We start from the raw sequence: 26,586 nt of genomic DNA, 5'->3' as shown, positions 1-26,586 counted from the left end.
GTCTTAGCCACTATGCTACCAGAGCTCCCAAATAGTTAAGTGGTGCCTACTAATCAAATAGTTAAGTGGTGCCTACTAATCAAAAGGAAGCTCTGGTGGAGTAGTGCCTAAGGCATGTGACTGCTAACCAGAAGGCTGGCGGTTCAAACCCACCAGCCACTCCTTGAAATGAAGGTTGGGCAACCTACTTCCGTAGTGATACTGCCTCAGAAACCCAAGGAGGGGTCGCTACAAGTCGGCTCCGACTCCATGGCAGTGCATTTGTTTCTTTTTGGTTTTACCAACCAAAAGGTTGGTGCTTTGAACCTACCCAGAGGCACCTCGAAGACAAGCCTGGTGGTCTTCTTCTAAAAGGTCACAGCATTAAAGCCTCTACGGAGCAGTTCTACTCTGCACACATGGGGTTGCCATAAGCCAGAACTGACTCCATGACAACTAGCAACAACAAGGATAACTATTAATCAGCAAAATGAACACTAAAAAGTGTTGGTAAGGATGTGGAGAAATTGAAACCCTTTTGTATTGCTGGTGATGTAAACAGATGGTGGTTCCTCGAAAAGGTAAACATAAAATTACCATATGATCCAATAATTCCATTCCTAGGTATATACTCAGCAAAAGAAATGAAAGCTGGTGTTCAAGTAAAACTCTGCACATGAATGTTCACAGCAGCTCTATTCACAATAGCTAAAATGTAGTAACAACCCAAGAGTCCATCAATAGATAAATGGATAAACGAAATGTGGTGTATACATACAATGGAATTATCATTCAGCCATAAAAAGAAATGAAGTTCTGAAACACTGAAACATGCTACAACATGGATAAACCTGGAAAACATTATGCTGAGTGAAGTAAGTCAGATACAAAAGGAAAAATATATATTATATGAAGTATCTAGACTAGGCCATGAATAGAGAGAAAAGTGGTTACAAGGGCTGGGAGGGAAGAATGGGGAGTGATTGTTTAAGGGTGGAGGGGAGGGATGAAAAATTATTGGAAATGAACAGTGATGACTGCACAACATGGTGAATGTAATTAATGTCACTGAATTATATACATAAAAATGGTTCAAAGGGTAAATTTTTTGCTATGTATATTTTACTACCAAGAAATAAAAGTAAAAACACATACCAACAACAATAGAAAAGACAGACTATAAAACAAACATAAAGTAATAGAATAAACTAGTCAAGTACTAGAATGAAAGGTGTTAAGACATGACAATGACATAAGGTGAACAACAAAAAATCTTTTTAAAACTCATGTTCTATCAACCTCCAGTTCTGTATCTCTAATAGTTGCCACTTCCCACCTGTAATGGCTTTGTTTTATTTCTACTGAAGGCACTATCATTCTCTTAATTCAAGAACTCTGAATGGTCTCTGAATTTCCTTCTCCTTTGTTCTTCCAATATTCAGTGTTTCCAAATCCTACAGTCTTTGTTCAAGCTCTCTTGTACATAACATTTCCCTTCCACATCTATTCCTACCTACCCGCCATTCTCCAGTGTAAACCATCATCTCCTCATATTTCAACTGCTGCCCCAGATCCTAAGGGACTTTTACCTCTACAGTTTCTCCTCTCCAGTCAAGTCCACATATTACCAAGAGACTCCCTGTAGTGTCATTTTAATTCAACCACACTTTCAAATTAAAAACTAAAAGCAAAGCCCTTGATGATCTAGCTTGGCCTACCTTGTACTTTTCAAGTCATTCCATTCACTGCTTCCCAGAGTATGGGGACAAGAATTAGACAGTATTTTTTTTTTTTTTTTTGAGATTTTATTTAAAGAGGCGAAAGGGCCCCTGCGCTGAGGCAGGACAGAAGAAGAAGAGGAGGAAGAAGAGGAGAAAACGAAGAAGAGAAGAAGAAAGAAAGAGGAAAAGAGAAGAACTAGACAGTATTTTGGAAGTTAATATAACAAACAAGAATATGTGGCCAGCTCTGTCAAAGTAGAAATAGTAATTTGGTATCAAAGACTACAGGGTAAAGATCTAATAGAAATACCATACTCTGACAAGTCATGAGGTTGCCCAGGTTAGGAGGATAAAAGTGTTCTACACTTGGGAGAGACTGAAAAACATCACTAAAGGATTATGAAGACATGGAGAGTCAGAAATTACTTCATTCAACTTTATTAATCCAGTTAAGTATTTATTTAGTGGATCATATGTTGCCAGGTACAATTCTAAACCCTACAAGCAGTAAAGAAATAACAGGAAGAAAAAAAATAAAGTGAAAATAGAAATAGAAAATTTAGGGTGGAGGGGGGTAAGAGAAAACAGTACCTGCCCTCATGAACCTGTCAGTTTAGTGACAGCTGGTGACCACATGCGTTTCACTGTACCTCTGCTAGTCATTACCTAGTCACCTTGCCAGATTTAGCTATTTATTCCTTTATTTTATATTTCTCAGGCCTCCAATTTGTTGTTGTTGTTATGTGCCGTCAAGTCAGACCCGACTCATAGCGAACCCTCCTTGGGTTTCCGAGGCAGTATCACTACGGAAGTAGATTGCCCCATCTTCCTTCCAGGGAGTGGCTGGTGGGTTTGAACCGCCAGCCTTCTGGTTAGCAGTCAAGTGCCATAGCCACTATGCTACCAGGCCTCCAATAGTATCCTGAAATTACCTAAACAAATGCCTGACAATGGAGAGCTCCATTCATTCCAAGTACCAAGGAAGAAGGGCTTGTTTTTGTTGTTAAGTGCTGTCAAGTGTATTAGGACTAATGATGACTTTATGCATAATAGAATGAACCCCTGTTCAGTCCTGTGCTATATTCATGATTGCTGGTATGTTTGAGTTCATTGTTGTTCCAACAAGGAAGGGTTACAAGGAACATTTTCCTAGGCAAGAGCCCAAACTTAAGCTCTCTGCCTTAAAAAGCTCCAGCCGAGCCTGGAAACTTTCCAGGAGCAGATGCAAACTTGTCTCTGAGCTGACATTCACCCAGTTTCAAGGGAACACAACATATCCTGCACTGCTTGGATTCACAACACATAGGAATCAGGTCAAAGGAAAAAAAAAATGACCTTTTTCTTTATTACTTTTAACTATAAAATACTTCAGGAACTAGGTGACATGAGCAATAACAGACACAGAAACAATAAAAGTGTCATTCAATGGTTGACTCTGAGCAGAAGAACCTGTAAGAATGGAAGAAAGAGTAGTAGCTGTTCAACTGTCAGCTGCAAATCTAGCCTCAGATAGGCTCAAAATGCAAATATCAAAGACTGATTCCGATCCTGATGCTCCAAGTCATCTTGTCAAAATAAGCAAACGAACAAAAATACCCTACAATAACCAAAAACCCCTACAACCTATGGAAAATTCAAAATAGTAACACAAATTTCTGAGTAAGAACTGAAACCTGGGAATCCCGACCGTTGAGTATCCCATGTTTTCAACACCACATACCATTCCCATTTGAAGAAAAGTTCCTGGTCCAAAGTAGAAAGATTCAGCATTCCCATTCCTAGGTATACACCCAAGAGAACTGAAAATATATGTATACACAAGAATTCATACATGAATGTTTGTAAGTGGACTTTGCACAATAGCCCAAAGTAGAAAGAACCTAAATGTCTATCTGTTGACAAACGGATAAACAAAATGTGGTATATACATACAATGAAATTACTCACCTATGAAAAGGAATGAAATATTGATTCAAACTACAACATGGATGTAGCTTGAAAATATGCTAAGTCAAAGAAGTCAGTCACAAAAACAAAACAAAACCAAAAAAAAAAAAAAAAAAAAAAACCCACCCCAAAACCATATTGTATGATTTCTTTTATATGAAATGTCCAAAACAGGCAAATCTAGAGATAGAAAGTAGGTAGATTAGTGGTTGCATAGTCCTCCTGCTGTGCATGGGGTCAGCATGAGCCAGAGGCTGACTCTACCACAGCTAACAACAAACAAAGGGCTGCGGAGTGGAGGAGGGAGGGAAATGAGGAGTAACTGCTAATGGATACCGTGTTTCTTCTAGTGGTGACGAAAATGTCTGGAATTAAATAGTGGTGACAGTTGCACAAGTTTGTGAATAAATGGAAAACCACTAAATTGTACACTCTTAAAGGGTAAATTTTATGGTATGTGAAGTATGTCTAAAAATGAAATTAAAAAAAAAGAAAGCAAGCTTTCAGGTCTGCAAGACCACTGACAAAGCAGACATTCATTCAGTTACTTCATTCCTTCCTCTCTGCCACACCGTGCCTAGATGGGCCCCATTTAACTTGCCCCTCTCAACAGCCACTGAGTGAGCTCTTTCTTTAACTGTACACACCACTGTCACTCATGGTCCCTATCAATCTCCAATTCTGCTCAAAGCTCTTGTTTGCAATTACCATATACACCAAAAAATAAAAGGATTCTGAATACAAGGGAACATCCATTTTCCCAATAAGAAGGTGGCCCCATTTGACAACCCAGAATGAATAAATGAATAAACTTTTAGAGACATGAATGAAATAGTTAAACATCTACTTAATTTATTAATTAGTCTTATACATTTAAATTACAAAATAAAATAATGTAGTCTTAATTACTGCTGTATTCCCAATGCCTATATATTATCGGCAGGCACATAAACACAGTAAGGGATAAAAGCTATCGATCATTGTATCTAGGCAGCAATCAATAAAAACCTGAACTGCTAGGTGACAAGTTAAAGATATATACCAAATCCAACAAGTTCTCTTATAGGAGTATATGAACAGAAATAGGTATACTTATTCACCAAGAGAAATAACAACTTAGACAGTAGTATCATTTGAAATAGTCCCAAATGGAAAATAATACACTGTCCATCTTGGTCCAACAGTGGAAGATACCAGTTGTGGTAAATTCCTACACTGGAAAACTGTACAACAATGAAAATGAGCATACTGCAGTTACATAAAGATGAATCTCAAAAACAATACTTAGTATAAATCTCATCCAAAAATGTGATTCTATGGTGGTGCAATGGTTAAAGTATTTGAGTAACAAAAGGTCAGTGGTTCAAACCCACCAGCTGCTCTACAGAAGGAAGAGAGGCACTTTGCTTCCACAAAAATTTACAACCTTAGAAACCCTTTGGGGCAGTTCTACTCTGTTCTATAGGGTCGCTATGAGTTGAAATCGACTTGATGGCCAAGAGTTTGGCGTTTTTTGGTATTTATAGAAGTTATATAAAAAATGTGATTCCAATATAAGGCTCAAATGCAAGTCAAAGGGACTCTATGAAGTGGCACCTCTGGGAAGGGTGGAAAGTATAAAGACTAGGAGGGAAGGACTTCCGGAGAACTGGCGATGTTCTGTTTCTTGACACAGATATGCTCACTCTGATGATTCAATGAGCAGTACATTTATGATCTGTGCTCTTTGCAGTATGTATGCAACACTTCAAAAGATAGTAATAATTTAGAAATATTATTCTTTTCCATCCACTAGATTATTCAAGCTCTTCACGTGCTACTTTGCCATTTAGGACTATCATCTGTGCCATTTAGGACTATGATCTGTAGAGATATTTTAAGTCATCTAGCAATTTTCCAGAGCACATAATTTTAACTGCTGTCCGAGTTTCTTATGATACACCACATTTTGAGTCTGTGAATAATGCCACTGTGGAGAAGTTTATCCTAAGCCATAAGTACCTTTGACATAACGTAACAGTCATCTCTTTTATTGGTCCTGTTAAGTGAACTAGAATACTTGCTTCCCTAAAATGTCAAATAACATTTTGTGAGATTATAACCCTAGAATAATTACTGAACCTGTGCTAAATTTCTTTGCCTTCAACAAAAAATCTCTACGTAGACTTCTGTAACCATCCAAAGCTAGAATGGACTGATGTCACTGACTAATGTATCTTCCTCAAGTAACAGTCTGTAGCTCAAAATAAGTATTGGGAAAACACTCTAGAACAGCAGACTTTATTAAGAACTTGGGAAGAAAAAAAAGATTCTCTCTTTGATGGATAAATTTTTGTGACGCTCATCTCATACTGAGGTAATGTATTTATTTTCAGTATTTCCAAGAGTCTAATAAATATCTATCTACCTTAAGACTGGATAGGCTGACTAAGATGTCATGGTTTCTTCATTTTTGGCTGAATATATATTAAGAACTAGCAATACACTAAAGAAATATAAAGAGCTAATAATCAAATATAAAAATATTCCACCCACTAAAAACCTAAGAGAAATAGACAAATCAAAATATCCCTGGCAATACTTTAAAAAATATTACAAATTATTTTAAACACACAGAAAAGCAGAGACTATAGTAACAAACACTCGTATACCACTATACAAGTACTCTGTTAAGTAACAGTTGGCACTGGTTGGGATGCAGGGAAAACAAGTACTCTCAAACAAAGATGCTGAAGGAGTAAATGGAGACATCTCAGGATGGCAAATTTGACTGTACACTGACTGTCGTACACAGAGTCACTACAAATTGGAGCCAAATGACAGCACCTAACAACAACAAATTTGACTACATTTATGTAGTCATGAAAATATGCTACCTCTTAATCTTGCAAGTCTATTTTGAGGAATTAATCAATTCTAAAGAAGTAATAAAGGATGTGTGACTATTCAGCTACAAGGATATTCATCATAGCATTGTTTAAAATAGTAAAGAAATAACGTCAAAATATCAAATGAAGAATTAGGGAAAGAAATCATGTAATCTATATCACTGAGCATTACAAACATATGAAAAGTGCTGCAACAAAAATTATTTTATGACAAGGAAAGACTTCTACAGTATTTTAATGAAAAGATTATAAATAATTTGTATAAGATTATCACGTCTTGTAATGCAATATCTTTGAGCATGGTGTTTGTGGGGCCCACCAGATGACTGCACTGAGCTTTTGGTTAGCAGCCAAGCACTGTACCACTGTGCCACCAGAGCTCCTTTAAGCACTGGCAGTGGTTCTCAATGGGGGGATCCTGATATCCTCTTCCTCCCCTCCCCAACTGTAAGACATTTCCACTGTCTGGAGGCATTTTTGGTTATACAATATATAGATTACAGAAGATACATGAATAAAAAAATCAAGAAGGCTATATAATCAAAATGATAACAGCAGTACAGAGATTTTTTTTTAGTGTGTATTCTCCTCTTTACCTATAGTAGAATGAATAACATAACCACACTGACAAGTGGGGGAGGTGGTAAAGAACTAACCAACTAACTATGGAAAATGGTATTGTGACTACATAGTCTAAGGCTAAAAGACAAAAAGAAAAACAAAATTGTTGAGTTGAATCCAACTCACGGTTACCCCATGTGTTACAAAGCACAACTGAACTCCACAGGGTTTTCTTGGCTTCAATCTTTAAAGAAGCAGATTGCCAGGTTCTTCCATGGTGCTGGGTGGGTTTGAATAGCCAGTCTTTTAGTTAGTACCAAGGGGCAAACAGCTTGTGCTACCCAGGGACCCCAAGAGCAAAAGAAATTGTACCCATATACTATACTCTACTTTTTCACAGGTGCATGAATGAACAGTTCTGAAACTATTTTATGTATAGTTTAGGGTGGAGCAATTAAGTAAATACACTGTGGATGAGAGCTAAGTTTCTCCTCTTAGAAAAAGGAACTAAACAATGAAAGGAGGAAAGCTAGAAAGAACTCTGTGGTGCTGAATTGGAACTGGAAGTATCAGCATGAAACCATAGTTTTTAATATATACAGGTAGCCCCCAATTTACAGTGGGGTTACCTTCCAATGACTCCATTATTAGTTGGTTCTGATGTAAGTTGAATACTTTTTTAGTTTAATAATTATTGTCTTTGGTTATCAGTATCTTTATACATCCAATCTTTATTTTTCTTTGGGGGTTGGCATGAGAATAGTTACATCAGCAAATTATGTGCTGCAATACTGTATGTAGTACTTATTACTAACAACAAGCTGTTAAAACTAAAAATGGACTGTAAAAGTTCAGTTCGTCGTAACTCAAATATGTTATAAGCTGGGGACTACCTGTATATACATACATACACAGGTAAAAAAAAATAAATTTGTGTATCTATGTACATTTATTTTTTGTTTTGTCCACTGACAGAGCTTAACAACAATGACACTCCAGTGCAATCAGCCTACCTAGTGTCAGATTGTGGTTTCTAAATACTATTCTCCAAGAAAAGGAACTTGGCCACTATGGGAAAATGACTGATTCATGGATAGACCAAGGCAAAGTATAAGATGGGTCTGGAACAGCTTATGGTACCTGAAAGTAAGTAAGGGCTCTAAAAAAGGAAAGAAAGAAACATGGAGGTAGGCTGATAGGACATGGTAGTTAATTTAAAGGCTCCCAATGGTCAAACCTAGGACAATTTTAGTAACAAAATAAATAATGATAGCAATGGATTACAAATCAGAGTGTAAAAATCCATTATCTACAGTGGTACAAATAAATATGGAAGAAGGGACAATTCTTGCTTATAGCATAATTCCAAAAAAATGTATAAGGAATGATGGAAATAGAAAATTACTATTAGACAAATCCCAAAGTAATAACTGTTCAAAGGCAAGAATCATCATGCATGCTAAAATTAGTAAGTAAAATAGGTATGCTGAGAAATAGGATATTTTCATAGTCTCAAAGCTGGCCCAGAAGATACTTATTAATTACAAAGAAGAAAATGTTAACTTTACAGTGGAGAAAACTGGGAGATACACGTTAACAGAGTATCAAAGTTAACATCTCTGGATATGAACAAAACCATGTGGCACTTGAAGATTTATTAGGAAACATGTAACATGATTCCTGTGGTATTCTTACCAAAATTGCATAACCTGAATTTTTTTAAACTTTTTAGTGTAGTTTGGGTTTAGAGAGCAAATCTGTATTCCATTCAACAATTTATATACATTTTGTTTTGTAACATTGGTTGCAATCTCTGTGTTTACTATTTCTATTTGTCCTTCTTTCCTGCCCCTTCCTGCCTTCTGAGCTTTGCTCAGCAAATGCTGCTCTTTTGGTCTTATGTGCTTGACTGTACTGAGAAATGCTTTCCTCACTCATGTTGCTGTGTTCACTTTATAGGCCTATTATTTGGCTGAAAGTTTATCCCTGGGGCTGAGTTCAATTCCAGACTTGAGAGATGCCTAATTCTACCACCCTTTGTAAGACTTAATAAGCCTGGTCTTTTTTATGGTTTTGAATTTTGTTCTACATTTTCTTCCCCCCTCTCTGTCTAAGACCTTCTACTGTGATCCTGATCAGAGTGGTTAATAGTGGCAGCCAAGTACCATCTAATTTTTCTGTTCTCAGCACAGTGGAGGCTGTGCATAACCTGAATTTAATTATAAGGAAACATCCAAACTGCCATCAAGTTGATTCCAACTCACAGAAATCCCCATTGCATTTCCAAGGCTGTAAATCTTTACAGAAGTAGATTGCCTCATCTTCCTGCTTCAGAGCAGCTAGAGCTTCTGGAAAGTAGTCAAATGCCCCAGGCACTGTGCCACCAGGGCTCCTTAAGGAAACATCACACAAACCCAAACTGAGAGAAAGACATCCCACAAAATAAATAGCTGGTACTGTTCAGAAGTACCAAAGTCATGAAAGACAAAGACAGACTGAGGAGCTGTCACAGAAAAAAGGAGATCCTGGATTGGATTCTAGACCAGAAAAAGAACATTACTGGGGTACTCAGAAAAATTTAGACAAGTTCTGTAGATATCATAATATTAATGATAATTTCCTGATTTTGATACCCATAGTATGATAGGTAAGAATGAAGGATATGTGAGATTTTACAATTTTTTGAACTTTTTCTAAAGTCTGAAATTATTTCAAAATTAGTGGTTAAAAAAATTTTAAACAGTCTCATCCCACTAAAACGTAAGGAGGCATGTCCCAGCTACCAATGCTGACCACTCTGAAAGGGATCACAACAGGAGTCCTGGATAAAGTGAGGGAAAATGTGGAACAAAATTCAAAATCATAAAAAAAGACAGGCTTACTAGACTGACAGACTAGCAGAACCCCTAACACTTTGCCCCTTTTGACACCCTTTAAGCTGAGAACTGAAAATATTGTCATGGCTGAACTTTCAGCCAAATGATACAGGTCTATAAGGTAAACAGTAATACCAGAAAGGTATGCATGTGAGCTCTAAAGGGCAGTTATGTGCACAGGGATAAGACTAAAGAAAGCAGTGAGAGATAAGAAAGAAGGATGACGGGAGATGGTGAACACAGGGAGGAAGTGAGAAGAGCGATGTTATACTGGGAGGATTGCAATGAATGTCTCAAAAACACAATGTGTATGAATTGCTGAATGGAAAACTAATTTTCTCCATGAACTTTTACCTAAATCACAATGAATGAATGAATGAATGAATACCATCTAGGCCAGAGCCTCACACATAGGATGCTTAGCATTTATTCTGTTATAGAAAATGAGTTGATTTCGACATGTCATGTGATGCTAGAGGGATCAATCAATGTTGTTGTTGTTGTTGTTGTGTGCCGTCGAGTCAGCCCCGACTCATAGCGACCCCTCCTTGGGTTTCCGAGGCAGTATCACTACGGAAGTAGGATTGCCCAACCTTCCTTCCGAGGAGTGGCTGGTGGGTTTGAACCGCCAGCCTTCTGGTTAGCAGTCAAGTGCTTTAGCCACTATGCTACCAGAGCTCCTAGAGGGATCAATCAATATCACACAGCATTTCGTGACAACATAGTTTTCACTTATAGCAAGGCACTACTACATTAAGATAAAGTATATGTATCATTTACTGGTCCCAATTATATGGCTCTGTGAAACCTTCCTCTAAAATAAAACCCATGAAAAAATGTTCCAGCAGAGACTTCAAATGTTTAATACACTATAACCAGGGCTGTGAAAAGCACCACACATGTCTAAAGATTTCCCTAGAAAAGTATCTGACACGTATGTGACGTACCATCTGTCTTGAGAAATTTCAATTTGTTTGGTTTTTTCCAGTAACTGCTACCAAATGTGTGGGATCTGCTGACCCCCACCCTCATCTGTTGGATAGCTGACTATCTTAATGATATCTCAGGCTGGTTAAAATCTGACACCTTTGCTTAATTAAGGAATCTTATTCTGGTTCTGTGGAGTGGCAAATTACTTGGTATGGCTCTTTGAGCTATGGTTTTTGTGGGGCCCACCAGATGACTGCACTGAGCTTTTAGTTAGCAGCCAAGTGCTTTAACCACTATGCCACCAGAGCTCCTTTAGGCATTGGCAGTGGTTCTCAATGGGAGGATCCTGATATCTTCTTCCTCCCTTCCCCAACTGTAAGATATCTGGCACTGTCTGGAGGCATTTTTGGTTGTACAACTGGGCAGGAGTACTACTGGCATCTAGTAGACAGAGGCCAGAATGAGTAAATGTGAGGTGCTTGTGGTCCATCAAGGAGACTGGACTGTTAGTAATGGGGATTACTGTCAGTAAGGGGATTGTGTGTTAGTGATGTAAATAAAGTATACAGCACCCTTGGGCGGGGGGAGAACAACCATGCAAATAAGGTGTATGGAACCCTAAAGTGGGGATTGGATGGTTTTGTCATTTGCTAGGCTTAAATGGAGCCCTCTTGGAGGTGGAAAAGAGAGATCTCACTACCAGCAAGACAGAGAAGCTGGGAGTGGAGCACATCCTTGGAACCAAGATCCCTGAGCTAAGACCATAGCAGAGACTGGCAAGAGATGAAGGCAGCAGAACAAAGAGACTGGCATAAGACAGAGTGAAGGGCTTGCCAGCCCACAATGAGACAGCTGAGTGCCTTTGGGCAGGAGGCTTGCTGGCAGAGTGGGGTGCACCTATTGGTTGAGCTAAAAGAGCTTGGTAACACTTGCCTGAGCAGGACAGAGGCCAGGCCAAGAGGCTAAGGGCTAAAGAGAGACGTGCCTGTGCACACAGTAGAGAGGAGACTGCCCTGATTAAAGAACTGCATCCTGAGCATGCTCCTAAACGTGAATTATAACCTGTTACTTCCCTTATAAACCCCGTAATTTTGAGTATTGTCTGTGAGTTCTGGGTGACCACTACAACAAATTATCGAATGCAGCAGAGAAGTAGTAAGTACCAGAAGAGGAATGGTGGGTGTCACAACTGGGAAAAAGGTTGGAGGGTGGCACCACGTCTGACTTCCACCTCATAGGAATCAGCTTTGGACTGATGCTGTTGATTCTTATCCTTCCTGCTTGTGAAGTTAGAGGAGGTCAGAAGACGCCCCCCCCCCCATGCTCTTTTTTGCAGGTTCATACATCAAATCAACTTCATTTTAAAGTTTCTACCCCAAGGACAGAGACTAGCGGTGACTGGTAGTCCAGAGGGTAGCCAAAACCTGTGTCCTCCACTCTCACTACACTGCCAACCCTACTCACCATTTGCCCCTCTGTTGAGACCAGGACGAAGGTGAGGAGAAAGACGATTCATTATAAAATAATCTATGGCAAGCTGGGTCATTCTCTCTTTGCTAACCATAACTCTTGTTCCCCTTACACCAGGATTTTTCAATCTGAACACCACTGACATTTTAAGCTGGATAATTCTTTATTGTGGGAGCTGTCCTGTGCATTATAGATGTTTAATAGTCTCTGGCCTCTATCTACTAGATACGAATAGCACTCCTTCCCAGTTGTACAACCAAAAATGTCTCCAGACACTGCCAAATGTCTTACAGTTGGAGAGGGGAGGAGAAGATATCAGAATCCTCCCATTAAAAACCATTGCCACTGCCTAAAGGAGCTTGGGTGGCACAGTGGTTAAAGCGCTTGGCTGCTAACCAAAAGGTCCGTGGTTCGAACCTACCAGCAGCTTTATGGGGCAAAAGATGAGGCTGTCTGCTTCTGTAAAGATATGCAGCTTTGGAAACCGTATGAGCAGTTCTACCCTGTCTTACACGATTGCTAAGAGTTAGAATTAATTCAACAGCAATGGTTGGGCCACTGTCCCCCACCCCAAAAAAACTTAAATGAACTACTGAACAGGCATGAGGGATCTTCTTGGGGGCATGTTCTAAAAATCACTGAATTGTGTACTTAAAATGAGTGAATTTTATAGTATGTAAATTGTCTCAAGAAAGTAAGGGTTTTTTTTTTGTTGTTGTTGTTGTTGTTAAGAACCCCTGAATTCCCCTTCCATTAAAGGTCAAGGGTGATGGTCACAGCATCAATACTGACGGAAAGGAGCCTCCAAGAAAGGTAAGCAGTGAGGAAACCCACTCCACCAGGATTCATCCCCTCCATTCCCTAACACAGGGCTTTCAACTTTGGTTAGCAATTCCAGGAAATCAAAAAAAATCACATTGGCACCCACACACCATCCTATTACAGGAATATCTTCCTGAAAAAATAGCACAAGGATTTCTTAATGGCATTTTCATTTTAAATCTAGTTCCTTTAAGTATGGATGCCTTAAAACAGAAAGCTCAGTCAACCTTACTGAGCAACTACTGTGCACAAACCACAGGACCAGTTCAAATGGAACATGTTACCCACTCCAACTATAATCTTTCAGAGTTTTAGCTTAAATGTTCTAATGTGGTAAGGATTCACAAAGAAATTCTTCATTTATTTTCAGATAAAAATTTTAAGTCTCTAGCTTTCAGCCAAATTGAGAGACCAATCATTATTAAAACAAATCTGTTATTTTATTTTATATATAGATTCATTTCCATCAGGTTGGGATCTTGAATTAAACGTTAGGTTTAAAGACTTTAAAAAAATTGAGAAATCAGAGACCACAAAATTCATTGTTTTAAGTATACAGTTCAACAGTTTTTGGTATATCTACTCACAATGTTGATCAACCATCACCATTATCTAATTGCAGAACATTTTCATCATCTGAAAGAGATCCCATATCTACTAGCAGTCACGCCTTACCCTCTCCCACTCCCCCACCCTGACCTTGGATCCATTAATCTTTTTCTGTGATAGATCACATTTTTTCCTTTATAGTTTCTCCTAGAAATAGCATTTCACTTGGCTGCAGGTTTTGTTAATATATGCATCATTAGTAAACACATTGGCATTACTCATCTCACCATGTAAGGTTACTTATTGTAGATAAGCCTACATACTACTGAACCATGATTACCAAAGTCAAACCATCATTACCCTTAAAAAGAAAAATGTACATACACTAACAATAAATACCTAAACACTGGGCCCTGTAGAGAATGGGACAGAAAGGTGAGTTGTAACCTCCAAGTTTAACCAGTTGGAGAAAGTACCTAGTAATAATACTCAATGCTACCTGCAGCGTAAGAGATGTTTTTTGTAATAGAAGAACTACCTGCAATGCTGGCCTCAGAAAGAACAAGGCTCTCCACCCACATGAGTGATGGAATGGCAACGGTTCTCTGCCCTCACGACCTGGATGACTGTGCACTCATCTCTCTATACACAGTCAGGACAGGTGCTACCCAGCACCTCTTGTTCAGTCCAGACATTCAGTATCATGGGAGAGAACATCACGTGAATCAACTGCCACAAATCCAGCTGCCACCCAAAGCAGAGCTGCCACTTGCCAGGCATCTCTGGATCCCAAGCCCAGGAAAAGGAGGACTTGGTACAACTCAGCTGAGGAAAAAGAGCTGAGACCAGTGCCACAGAATCACCTTTTACTATATGCTAGCCCATGCCAAGCACTTCACATACCTCTGGTACTCTAACCTCATAACTGTTCTGAGGTATGTACTATGAGTATCCTCATTTCACAGGCAAGGAAAGAGAGACTTAGAAGTTACAAATAAGCTAGGAAGTGATGAAGTGGGAATTCCCAACCCTTTCTGTGCTCCTAACCCTATGCTGCCTGGAGGTATACAGATCATAATTAGAATTATACATATTCTGCATCCTTTTTCAATAATCATATGTAATCACGTTCCAAAAGGCCACGAGATTCTTAAAATTAGCACTTTGCACAACCCATTTTTAAAAAAGTCAAACATTAACTAAAAATACAAGCTGAAAGAGAGATGTGACATCATTGAAACACAAGGTTAAAATATACACACACGCTTCCAATTTAGCACAAGTTAAGAACTAAATTATCCAACCCACAGAAATGAACCACAGTTCATATATGATAAAAATAATCAGAAATGTCATTGGAGGAGACATATCAGAAGTTCCCCTCAAAACTGACAAATCATAAATGCTTATTTGAATCTAGTTTAGAGCACCTCTTATAATTACTGGAGGGAGGCTTTGCCAGAGGCTAGGTATTAGAGCTTAGGGCTTTAAAGTCACAAACTAGATTGCTAGGGTGATCAGACCATAGTCCATGCCCCACATGCTCCTTCTTTTAAGATTCTCTCTTTTTTGGGAGAACTTAAGGTTTGAAGACTAACACAACAAAAATCCCTCAAGAGGCCTGGAAGCATTCTCCCGACAGCACAAGTCAATAGTCTAAATGAGAAGAACCACTGGGGCCTAAACAAAGAAACAAATAATTCTCTTGGACTCTGCCACCAAATCCTTTCAGGTGCATGCACCATGAAGTCAAAACTGGAGTTGCTGTAACTTTAAACTTTGTTCTAGTTAGGTGAGAAGTTATGATAATAAGGAGCATATATTCAATATTCATTGTGTGCCAGACTCAGTTCTAATATTTTTCCATGCAAAACTAATTTAATCCCTAGAGGTATGTGAGGACACAGACAGAGATTAAGCCACTTGCCCAAACTACACAGTACATGTTGACAGAGCAGGGATGCAACCCAGGCAGACTGCCTCCATATCCCTGATTTTAATATCTATGTTATAATGCCTCATGCCCAGCCAAGCCTTATTTGCTGGATAGGTAACCAAACTGCACAATCAAATCATCAATGCTTAAAATCATCTTTAATTCTCCTGAATATGCCCACTCTCCTGAGAGTGAGATCTTCAATAACCCCTGGTTTATACTCATTTTAGAGTGTATTTTCCTTTCTGTTTCCCACCAATGTCTCTTACTGAGGGCAATCAAGAGGAGGTATTGAAATGGAAGTTTCCAAGAAGAATGGCATGCCTCAAGCCACAAGTTATACAGGTGAGCTCTGGCCAGGATGTCACATTCTCCTCAGTGAAGTAGTTTTAGAGTAAGGGTTGTTTAGGCAACACCGTTACTTTGGAGGCATTTATAAATATTACTCCTTCTGTTACTTGGAACATACACAATTTACGTACTGACATATTTCATACAGTCTTACATCATTGCTACTGTGGTACACTGAATTACTTAGCATGGCTCTTCTAGTCTCTGTGACTCCCACCAGATGACTGGGTGGTACTATGCAGATGTGAGCTGCCTGTGGCCCACCAAGGGGATTGGATAGCTTGCTAATAATATAAATAAGGCAGATGGCACCTCTGTGGGGGTGGAACAATGCATATAAGGTATATAGAACCCTAATGTGAAGATTGGCCAGTTTTGCCATCTCACTAGGCTTAATGACTTATCCCAGAGGTCAAGAGGAGGAGCTCACTGCCATCAAGAGTGAAAAACCAGAATTGGAGTGCACCTTTGGAGAGACAATGGCAGCAGAGCCACAGAACTAAAAGAGCAGCACAAGACAGAGTGGTGGATTTGCTGGCCCATGGAGCAAGAAAGCCAAATGCTTTCGGGAAGGCGGCTTGTTGGCAGAGTGGGATACACCTATCAGCAGAGGTAAAAGAGCTTTGTAACACTTACCCAAGCAGGGCAGAGGCCAGGCTGAGGGCCAGAGAGAGGTGTGACTGTGGACATGGCAGAGGGGAGGCTGTCCTGCTTGAAGAACTGTATCCCGAGCATTCTTGAACCTGAACTGTAACCTGTTACCTCCCTAATAAAGCCCATAATTGTGAGTATTGTCTATGAGTTGTGTGGACATTTCAATGAATAACTGAATCCACCAAAGAAGTGAGTGCTGTGGGAAAGGACAGTTGGTATCAGAATCGGCAAGAAGGTTGGAGGGATGGCAGCATGGCTGACTTCCACCTCACACTAACCAACTTTGGGCTGCTAGTGTTGTTCTGGATCTTACTCTCTTGCCTTGTGAAGTTAGAAGAGGTTGGACTAAGACACCCACACTCTTTTTGCAACTATCAACTTGAGTAAGTTTCCAACAAACTGGGTCTCCATCTAGTTTTCCCATTATGGCCTCAAATAGTCTTCTCATCTCCAAGAACACAAGTTTTCCCTATTGCTCTAATTTTAATCAGGAGGAGAAGTTACGTTTAAGATTTGGCTTCCCACTCAGAGGAGTATCTATGTAGATCATGGATAGAGTGGGCAAATGATGTGGAACAAAAGTCAAAATCATTAAAAAAAAAAAAAAAGGACCAGGTTTGCTGGTCTGATAGATCTGATGGAACCACTGAGACTATGGCCCCTAGCTGCCCTTCAGGTCTGGAACTGAACCTACTCCTGTGGCTTCCAGCCAAACAAAAGACAGGCATATGAGCTGAACATTTACATTAGGAAGATACACTCCTTGGACAGATCAATCATGGGAGAATAAAAGGGTGGTGTATGCATAGGGAGACAGCTGGGGGGAGAGAGGCAGGAGTACATGGGAGGGAAGGATTCAGAAGAGGTGGCTGTGGGGAGGCAGAGGGAGGGAAGCTGTTGCATTGCGGAAGATTGCAGTCAATGTCATGAGAGAAAGTGTATGTGAACTGCTGTGTGGAAAGTGAATTTGCTCTGTAAACTTTCACCCAAATCACACACACACACAAAATTGGCTTCCTTCACATAACTTCACAGACATCCTGGCCATTTGGTATCTTCAGTAATGCAAACTCTCTTAACTTTGCTAACACAAAAAAACATCATTTCATAAACTTCATGTATTCCACAGTCTTCACCCTCCATATCACATAAAAAACTCTGAAGGAGTTTTCAGTAGCATCACTAAGGTTGGTTTCACCCAGTGAGGTAACTCATGGTGTCACACGCCCCCATATCAGACCATACAGAATTTTTAGTAATGTTTATTATCAATTTTAACCATAGAATGTGATAAAGATAGCTTTAAATTGCTTAAATATATTTCTTAGATTATATGAATGTTGACAAAATTATTTTGTAAAATCTTTCTACACTGAATTACAACATTATTACTTGCAACATTATTAATAACTGAATGGAAGCCTTATTTGATTTTCCTACTTCTTTTCCTTTAATTACTTCATTCTCAAAAAAGGTACTGATATAGGCTCACAATATTGTAGCTAAAACACCAGATAATTTTATAAAGTCAACAACTATAAAAACACTAACAAAAACAAAATTAAAGATCATGCTTGTTGTGCCTGTCGAGGAAATTACATGATTCAAAGCCACACTGCAATTGGGTAATAATGGCAGCTCTGACCTGAGCACATTAAAAAAACTCACTGCCATCAAGTTGGATCCGACTCATAGTGACCCATCCTTGGGTTTCTGAGGTGGTATCACTATGGAAGTAGACTGCCTGATCTTCCTTCTGAGGAGTGGCTTGTGGGTTTGAACCTCCAGCCTTCTGGTTAGCAGTCAAATGCCTTAAGCATGATGCCATCAGAGCTCTCCTGAGCACATTATAAAGTTCAAAAAGTAAATTAGTATAATTTTAGCCTGTAGATATACTGATACATGTAAGCTGGGCTTACAAAAACTTTTTGTTGTTACACCTGATTATAGGGATATTTTTAAATAAAAAGTCATAAATTTCTGCTGAAACACCACACAAAAATTTTACAGTCAGTCATTTTGGTGTCACCCCCTGACAATGTCACCCAATGTACTCCGCAACCCCCATACCCTCTCTAGTGACACTACTGAGAATTTTCATGTTAGGTGTTAACAGTATCCTTTTCTTTTTACTTTGTAAAGTCAAGCCGATTTTGTCATACAATCAACTTATCCTTAGCTAAAAAAGAGCAATGATGCCAAGAAAGTTGAGTAAAAATTTCAAAGAAATGAATTTGTTTACAAGAGCTATCCTCTAGGAGGGCATTTTAGTGAAGAGCAGGCAATAAACATCACCCTGCAAATTTAAGAACGAATAAAATGCAGACTAAATGGCAGCCAACATGACAAAGCTAGACTAGTACTCACAACTAGGCAACCACTGAAAGGGACCAATTTCATTTCTTATTTCCCCCACCATTCCCAAGCCCAGTGCAATAGCATACAAAGAGAAAAGAAGACAGGGACTTGGGCAGCCAATAACACCAAGGGTATATGACACTGCAAGAAATACTTGAGGAACAGAATGAAAGGCTCTGTTTCACAGTGTTCAATGGCTGTTCTTTCTCCTAGACAGAGAGGGTGAAGGTATGATCTGACAGAACTCTGTTGGAAATATTTCCTCAGACAGACAGCTGCTGGTGATACCCTGATGGTCTCCCTGGCCACAATGCTCAGTACTGCTACAGAGCCTGCTATTGTCTGATGCCTCCATACAGGTACTAGGAAAGGGTGACAAGGGCCTCAGTTACTATTGAGCCCAAGCAACCTCACTAAGGCATACACAACCCACAGTATTTAATGAAGCAGCAGCAGAAGGCCTTTTTATTCCCTTCCTCTAGATCTGCAGTTATCAGTCAATGATAAAATAAAGATACCGTCACATCAAGAGTCACAATCATGAAGAATTATGAAAAATTAACCCAAAACATTCAACAGAAGCTTCCTCTCAAGTATATACATACTCATGGGGACTCTAATCCAAGATGTCCAGCACAACCTGGTGACTAGAATCTGTACCAATTTGGCCTCAAGTAAAACTTGGAGGGGAAGGAAAATGGCTCAACAGACTGACATTCATCTTCCACAAAAATCTGCTATATTCCATCTGAGGAGTCTGGACTTCTTTCCTTACACTCTCATGTCTCTCATTAAGATTCTGAACTACTGTGTTACAGGGAGTTTGAGCCACAACCATTTCCTTAAAGAAGTAAGTTTCATAAATGCCAGATATAAAAATAAATTTATTTTCCTAGAATTATGACTTGAAATCACTTGATACACAGTGGAGGGGGAGGACATGATCGTTTAATTTCAAGTGTTCTGTGTACATTATTCACCAAAAGTCACTGCTCAAATGCAGTATCATTCCTCAAGAAGCTTTGTCAACAACCTGTCTAAAACTGCCCCCCACATTCTCTCAACATTCTGCTTCGTTTTCTTTATAGCATTACGCACTATCATATATTGTACTAAAGTTTAATTTGTCTACTTGCTTATGACCTGCCTTTCACCACTAAAACCAAAGTTACACATTCTGTCTTGCTCACTGTTGTATCCCCAGCATCCAAAAAGACACCTGGCATTAATGAATGAACGGTCTCATCTAATCCACACCAGAACCCCATGAAGTAAGTATCAGTATCATCCCTCTGACAGAGGGAACTGAAGTTGAAGAAGGTTAAAAAAAACTTGCCAGAGGTAACTCAGATGGGAAGTAACATCTGATCCAGAAACTGCACTCTTCTTTTCTATGCTATGCTATCAAAGTATAAAAATTATCCTGGGTTAAGATGATGAAAATGTTCTGGAAATAGTGGTGATACACAACACTGTGAACGTAGTTAATGCCATATGGTGCTTCTAAAGCACCATATACTTAAAACTGGATAAAATGGTGAGTTTTATTTTGTGTATATTTTACCACAACGGGTAATAATTTCCCTAGAGATCTGATTCTCAACCCCCTCCCCATCAGAATGACTTGCACACACCCTGAGTTGTGCTACAGATTTTTAAGAGAACACTCATTGAATCATCAAGTCTGTGCAGTTCAGCAAAAGAAGATTCTGTTGTGTGGCAATGCTAGCAGTATGCCTGTTTCATGGTCAGAGGGAGAATGAAAATCTAGAAAATGGGGTTGACTCAGTAAGAATAAGGATATGTAAGATGCCTTATTAAGGAATAAATCCAATGGATAAGGAAAATGAGGTCAGACAAAAATATGAAGTTGATTTGAGAGAATAACCATATATGATTCATGAGTACCATATAAGCTCTGTCACTCTTTTGGTTTGAGATTATAAAGCCCTGGAAGGCAGGGCTGTCTCTTACCTGTACTCTTGCAGAGTGTCAAATACTACCCTACACATGAAGATGGTTACCTATCAAAAAACTCTCTCACACTGAAGAATTCTGGCTATGCTCCTTCTTTGTTCTGGTGTCCCACTCACTGGGCAAGGGTCATTCATCAGGAGCCCTAACAATGTTCCTAGAACAGCTGTGGAGTGATGTCTGTAAGTCACCATTCCCATAATGCTTGCATAAATGAGCATTTTCCCAGATGTGGCTCCAACGGAAGGCCTCCCTAAGGACAATCTTGCTTTTAAAGAAGGGTGCCCTAGTTCTATTTAAGACCACTCTCTGAGGGGGATGGATACTTAAAACAGATTTTTTTGTTGGGGCAGAGGCAAAGAGCAGTTAAGAGATAATACTGGTATTTTTAAGATCAAAGGTTAAAAAGCAATACCTTCGAGAAGAAACATGCAGTTGGGAGAAAGGTGCAAATGAGACTGCCTCTGCCATGGCTCTTCCATTTATGTTTCTACCACTCACAGTATTTAGTAAAGTAGCACAGGACTTAATGACTAGTCACTGATAAGAACAAGATGCTTATGAATTAAATGAGCATTCTCGTATTAGGGCAGATTGTCAGAATGGAACTGATTATAGGCATACAGACTGGGACCTTCAATCTTCTCTCCAAAGTTGGCAGTAAGCACAGTTTCTGGCACATAGTGTTTGTTAAAAGATTGACTCGATGTACACTGCACAAATCAGTCTATGAGAAACCTGCCAAATCAAGGGAATACAGTCCAAACCCAATCACTCTCTGAAGACCTGGTGGTGTTTGTAATATTAACAACTATGGATTTGTGAGTTTCCTCAAATTAGTGCTTGCTCCCAATGCACTGAAAGCATGTCATCTCCATACCCACAAGGGGAGAAAACAGCTAAGAACAGAAAAGGTTAAGTATAATGAGCCATGTTGAGTGGCTCAAAGCCAATGAAAGGGCATCAGGCTACAGAAGAAGAAGAGTTTTCGTGTGATACTACTCTTCTCTGGCAGAGGCTTTTCAGAATCTGGCTCACTGCATTCAGTTATGTACACGCAGTGGATACATAAAATATCAAACTATATCACTAAAGTTTCTTGTCCCATCTTATAGAAACTGAGGCACTAGAGAGAAAATTAATTTTTGATGGGAACATCATGACAAGAGGGATTTTAGCCATTTAGTAATTCCTTTCCCAAAACTACTAGGCAGAGTTCAATTAAAGACCCAAATGACAGTACTAGTGGCAAGCTAAATACCTCTGGATAGTTCAAATATAAGTACAGATTCAGATTCACCAGCTCTGACTATATGCAGCCAAGGACTTGAGTCAAGAACTCCAACTGGCAAAGAACAATAATGAATGCAACAGACACGAGCAATCTGTACCTTTCTCCTCCCTGACGGCCCTCTTGTGAAAGTGGCACATGCAGACAGGACCTGAATGCCACAGGAGTTGCCATCAGTGGTCTTTACCCTAGGTCTAGGTTAAGTATTGATCTAGAATCCCTGTGCCGGGCAGCTCTGTGGGTCACAGACAGTCAAAGACCATTCTTTGCATCAGGATCTACATTTCAGTCACATTCCAAGGGAAGCACTCCAGACCTGTCATTTTTTTCCCCATCTACTGTCTCTAGAATCTAGTCCAACTGCAATTGGGCTCTTGTTTTCTAGTTTTAAAAATACACTCTATACCCATTAACTCTTCTAGCGAAATCTTCCCAGCCTCTTTTAAGTTTCTCCTCACAATCGCTTTTTGGTTGGAATGTGCTATGCTCCAAAGATGGATTTTTCCTACTTTTCCAAAGTGAAATCATTTGAAACCCCCCTCCCCATACATAAAAATATATCCTTTCAGCATCATTTGACCGAAGTATAAAGCAACCTGGTTGGCCTCCATGCATCCGATGGCATCTTCCAAGAGTGAAAACTCCACGCAGACATAGCCATAGTCGTAACCTGGGGACAGCATTTAAATACAGACGGGAGTGGTGTTAGTGCCTTGCAAACATAAAAGAGACACTTAAACCCCCTGCTTCTGAACCCCTTAAACAGGTCCACCCAAATAGCCCCTCCCTCCCACACACTAGGCAAAGCTGCTATCCCAAACAGAAAAAAGCAATGAAGAAAGTCTGGATGTTTCTGGACTTTGAGATCGATTCCAAAATGACTTTTTCTATAAACCAAGAAGATCCTTTGACCTCTTTAGGACTGATGATCCAGCAAGGGTACCCCAGAATTGGGTAATCCCACAGAAAGTTCAATCGGGGACCTGAAACATTTTAATCATGGGCTGAATCTTCTGGGAAAACAAGAGTGAGTAAGAGCAGGAAAGTATCTGGAAAAAAGCACATCCTGAGAGAAGAGGGAGAAGACTTATCTCAATGCTATGCTAATAGCGTTGCCACTTTTTAAGCAGAAACCACCTTCAAAGACAGAAGTGTTAACACACTGAGGCAACTAGTCTGTTTGGATACCACAGGAGGCTTCTGGTTGGCAGGGGACAGACCATTTCAGGTCTCCTCTTTTTTTCCTCGTTTCAACAAGTCATAAGCCAGCTAAAATCTTTATGAAAGGAAGAAGGCATAAAAGCATAATTAAGTCCAAAATTATGCGTGTGCAAAAAGACTGGTGGTGGGGCAGGCTGGGAGAGAGCAGTTGTTCAAAAACTGTACGTATCATTAGAGTTATAAAATACCCTTCACCTCTCTCCTGAGCAAATGTTATCTGCAGCACAGGCTGAGGCACTCTAAAACTAAGCCATTCTATAATTTCCCTGATATTGCCACCATATGACTACATATGCAATGATGCACAAGTGGCTTCCATTCTTTCTCTGTTGCCTCATAAGATAAAGAAGCTCATATCTGAGAGCAACACTGTGCAAGTGAAAAACCAAGCAAAACAGTATGATTTACTCAAAACTTAGGGAAAGAGAAACAATATAAAACCTATGAGCATTTCGAGCACAAAGTATACATTCAATAGGAAACTGGTATCACTGAATCAAGGTATCAAACCAAAAAGCAAACACACTGCCATCGAGTCAATTCTGACACATAGTGACCCTACAGGATAGAACAGAACTGCCCCATAGGGTTCCCAAGGCTGTAAATCTTTATAAAAGCAGACTGCCCCATCTTTCTCCCATGGAGCGGCTGGTGGATTCGAATAGCTGATCTTTTGGTTAGCAGCCAAGTGCTTTAACCACTGTGCCACCAGGACTCTTCAAGGTACCAAAGCTCCCCTGCCCCCAAAATAAATGAATAAAAACCCCAGGACAATAAAAAGCATAACTTATTAAAAAAAAGGCCGAAGTTGGTGAAATGGGTTGGATTTCTTGTCATGTGGAATGTTGTTGTTGTTATGTGCCGTCGAGTCATACCCGACTCATAGCGACCCCTCCTTGGCTTTCCAAGGCAGTATCACTACAGAAGTAGGATTGCCCAACCTTCCTTCCGAGGAGTGGCTGGTGGGTTTGAACCGCCAGCTGTCTGGTTAGCAGGCAAGTGTCTTAGCCACTATGCTACCAGAGCTCCCTGTCATGTAGAATGAATGGCCTGAAATGTCTCATTACATAGTAATAAAGCTTTGATTTTAGACTTGTCAAACACTCTTAGCTCATTATGAAATGTTACAATGATATAGGATGATCCTTGCTTTGAGATTTAGGAACAGATGGAAAGGAAGAAATGAAGTATACTAGAAATCTTAGCATCACCTAAGGCTGAAAAGTATTGGGCTACTAACCAAAAGGTTGGCGGTTTGAGCCCACCAGCCACTTTACAGGAGAAAAGATGAGGCAGTCTGCTTCTGTTAAGATTTACAGCCTTGGAAACCCTCTGTAGCAGTTCTACTCTGTCCAACAGGGTTGCTGTGAGTCAGACGCAACTCGATTACACTGAGTTTGGGTTTTTGTGGACCAGTATGGATTAAAACTAATCCCTCCAAATTGTTTGAATTTACTATAAAATCAGACTATCTGAAAAATTAAAACTACTTTAAAGAGTTGGTGTATATATTTGTATGTTGTTGTTGTTGTTATATGCCGTCGAGTCGGCCCCAACTCGTAGCGACCCCTCCTTGGGCTTCCGAGGCAGTATCACTACAGAAGTAGGATTGCCCAACCTTCCTTCCGAGGACTGGCTGGTGGGTTTGAACCGACAGCCTTCTGGTTAGCAGTCAAGTGCTTTAGCCACTATGCTACCAGAGCTCCTATATATTTGTATATACCCTACAAATAATGATCTGCTTTCATAAAGATTTACAGCCTTGGAAACCTATGGGGCAGTTCTACTCTGTCCTTAAAAACGTGGCTATGAGTCAGAATCAACTCCATGGCAGTGGATACCAACAATGCAAACTGCTTTGCCACTAGCTGCTTTCAAGTGAATTTCCTTGTATCAACTCTGAGCACCTGATACATAAATTTTATAAAGGGTTGTGAACATTCCTGGGAAACATTATAGAACAGCAGAAGCAACTAAGATGGCTTTTATCACCAAATATCTATTCTAAATATTCTGATACATGTCCACAATCAGAAAGGGATAGCCCAGAACAAATGACCAAACTCTCAAGTGTATCAATTACATCCTACAGAACATCTCAAAAAGAGTGTGCAGGTATGTGGAAAGAAACCCTCTCCATAGATGCCAAATGAAAAATATAGGAAGCTCTGGTTCTGGTAGCATAGTGCCTAAGGCATTTGACTGCTAACCAGAAGGCTGGTGGTTCAAACCCACCAGCCATTCCTTGGAAGGAAAGTTGGGCAATCTACTTCCGTAATGATACCTCTTTGGAAACCCAAGGAAGGGTCACTACGAGTCAGGTTCAACTTGATGGCAGTGAGTGAGTGGCATACAGTGGGTTAAATCATTCAGCTGCTAACCAAAAGGTCACTAGTTTGAACTTACCTCTGGTAGCGTACTGCCTAAAGCACTTGACTGCTAATGAGAAGGCTGGCGGTTCGAACCCACCAGCCAGCCACTCATTGTAAGGAAGATTGATTACTCACCGTAATCTACTTCCATACTGATACCACCTTGGAAACCCAAGGAGGGGTAGCTATGAGTCGGGTCCAACTCAAGGGCACATAACAACAACAACAACAGTCGCTCATGGGAGAAAGATGAGGCAGTAAAGGTAGCTCCCATATTTACACCCTTGGAAACTTTAATTTCCAACCATATAGCAACTATATGGTTGTTATGAGTTGAAATTGGTTTAATGTCAATGGGTTTGGTTATGGTTTGAAAGGCCCTGAGTTTCCTTTCTATGGTTAAAGAGGAGCCTACAGTGGTTCAGAGGAACCCACGGAATCTCTGGACAGAGGTGGAGAAGATTCATCATAACATTCATATTTTGTTCAAGCAGAGACATTGATATTAAAGTTGCTGGGAGGGAAAAGATACAGCTTGCAGAAAACAGTAAGAATATTTAGTAGCATGTCTGTACATTAACTCTGCAGTACTATGTATTAGCAATGCACTTAAGAGTTAATACGAAACTCACAAGCCCAACACTCAATTTCTTTTGCCAAAAACATGTTATCAAACAAGAACAGAA

General features: G+C 39.8%; 1 protein-coding gene across 1 annotated transcript in view; it reads right to left on the bottom strand.

The window, feature by feature from the left end:
* LOC103213093 (RNA-binding protein 6) overlaps positions 1–26,586 on the bottom strand; it is a gene marked incomplete at its 3' end in the record, with an annotated part of 89,297 nt that overhangs the window by 30,852 nt on the left and 31,859 nt on the right. The window contains exon 5 of the mRNA XM_007958988.2: positions 22,904–22,977. Within this exon, the coding sequence (XP_007957179.1) occupies positions 22,904–22,977 (74 nt within the window). The remainder of the gene's footprint in view (positions 1–22,903; positions 22,978–26,586) is intronic.

This window comes from Orycteropus afer, unplaced genomic scaffold (assembly GCF_000298275.1).
Source record: "Orycteropus afer afer isolate SDZICR_OR568_19922 unplaced genomic scaffold, OryAfe1.0 scaffold01273, whole genome shotgun sequence".
In the NCBI taxonomy this organism is placed as follows: domain Eukaryota; kingdom Metazoa; phylum Chordata; class Mammalia; order Tubulidentata; family Orycteropodidae; genus Orycteropus; species Orycteropus afer.
The sequence above is the reverse complement of the archived record's forward strand: the minus strand, read 5'-3'. Positions and strand labels throughout refer to the sequence as shown.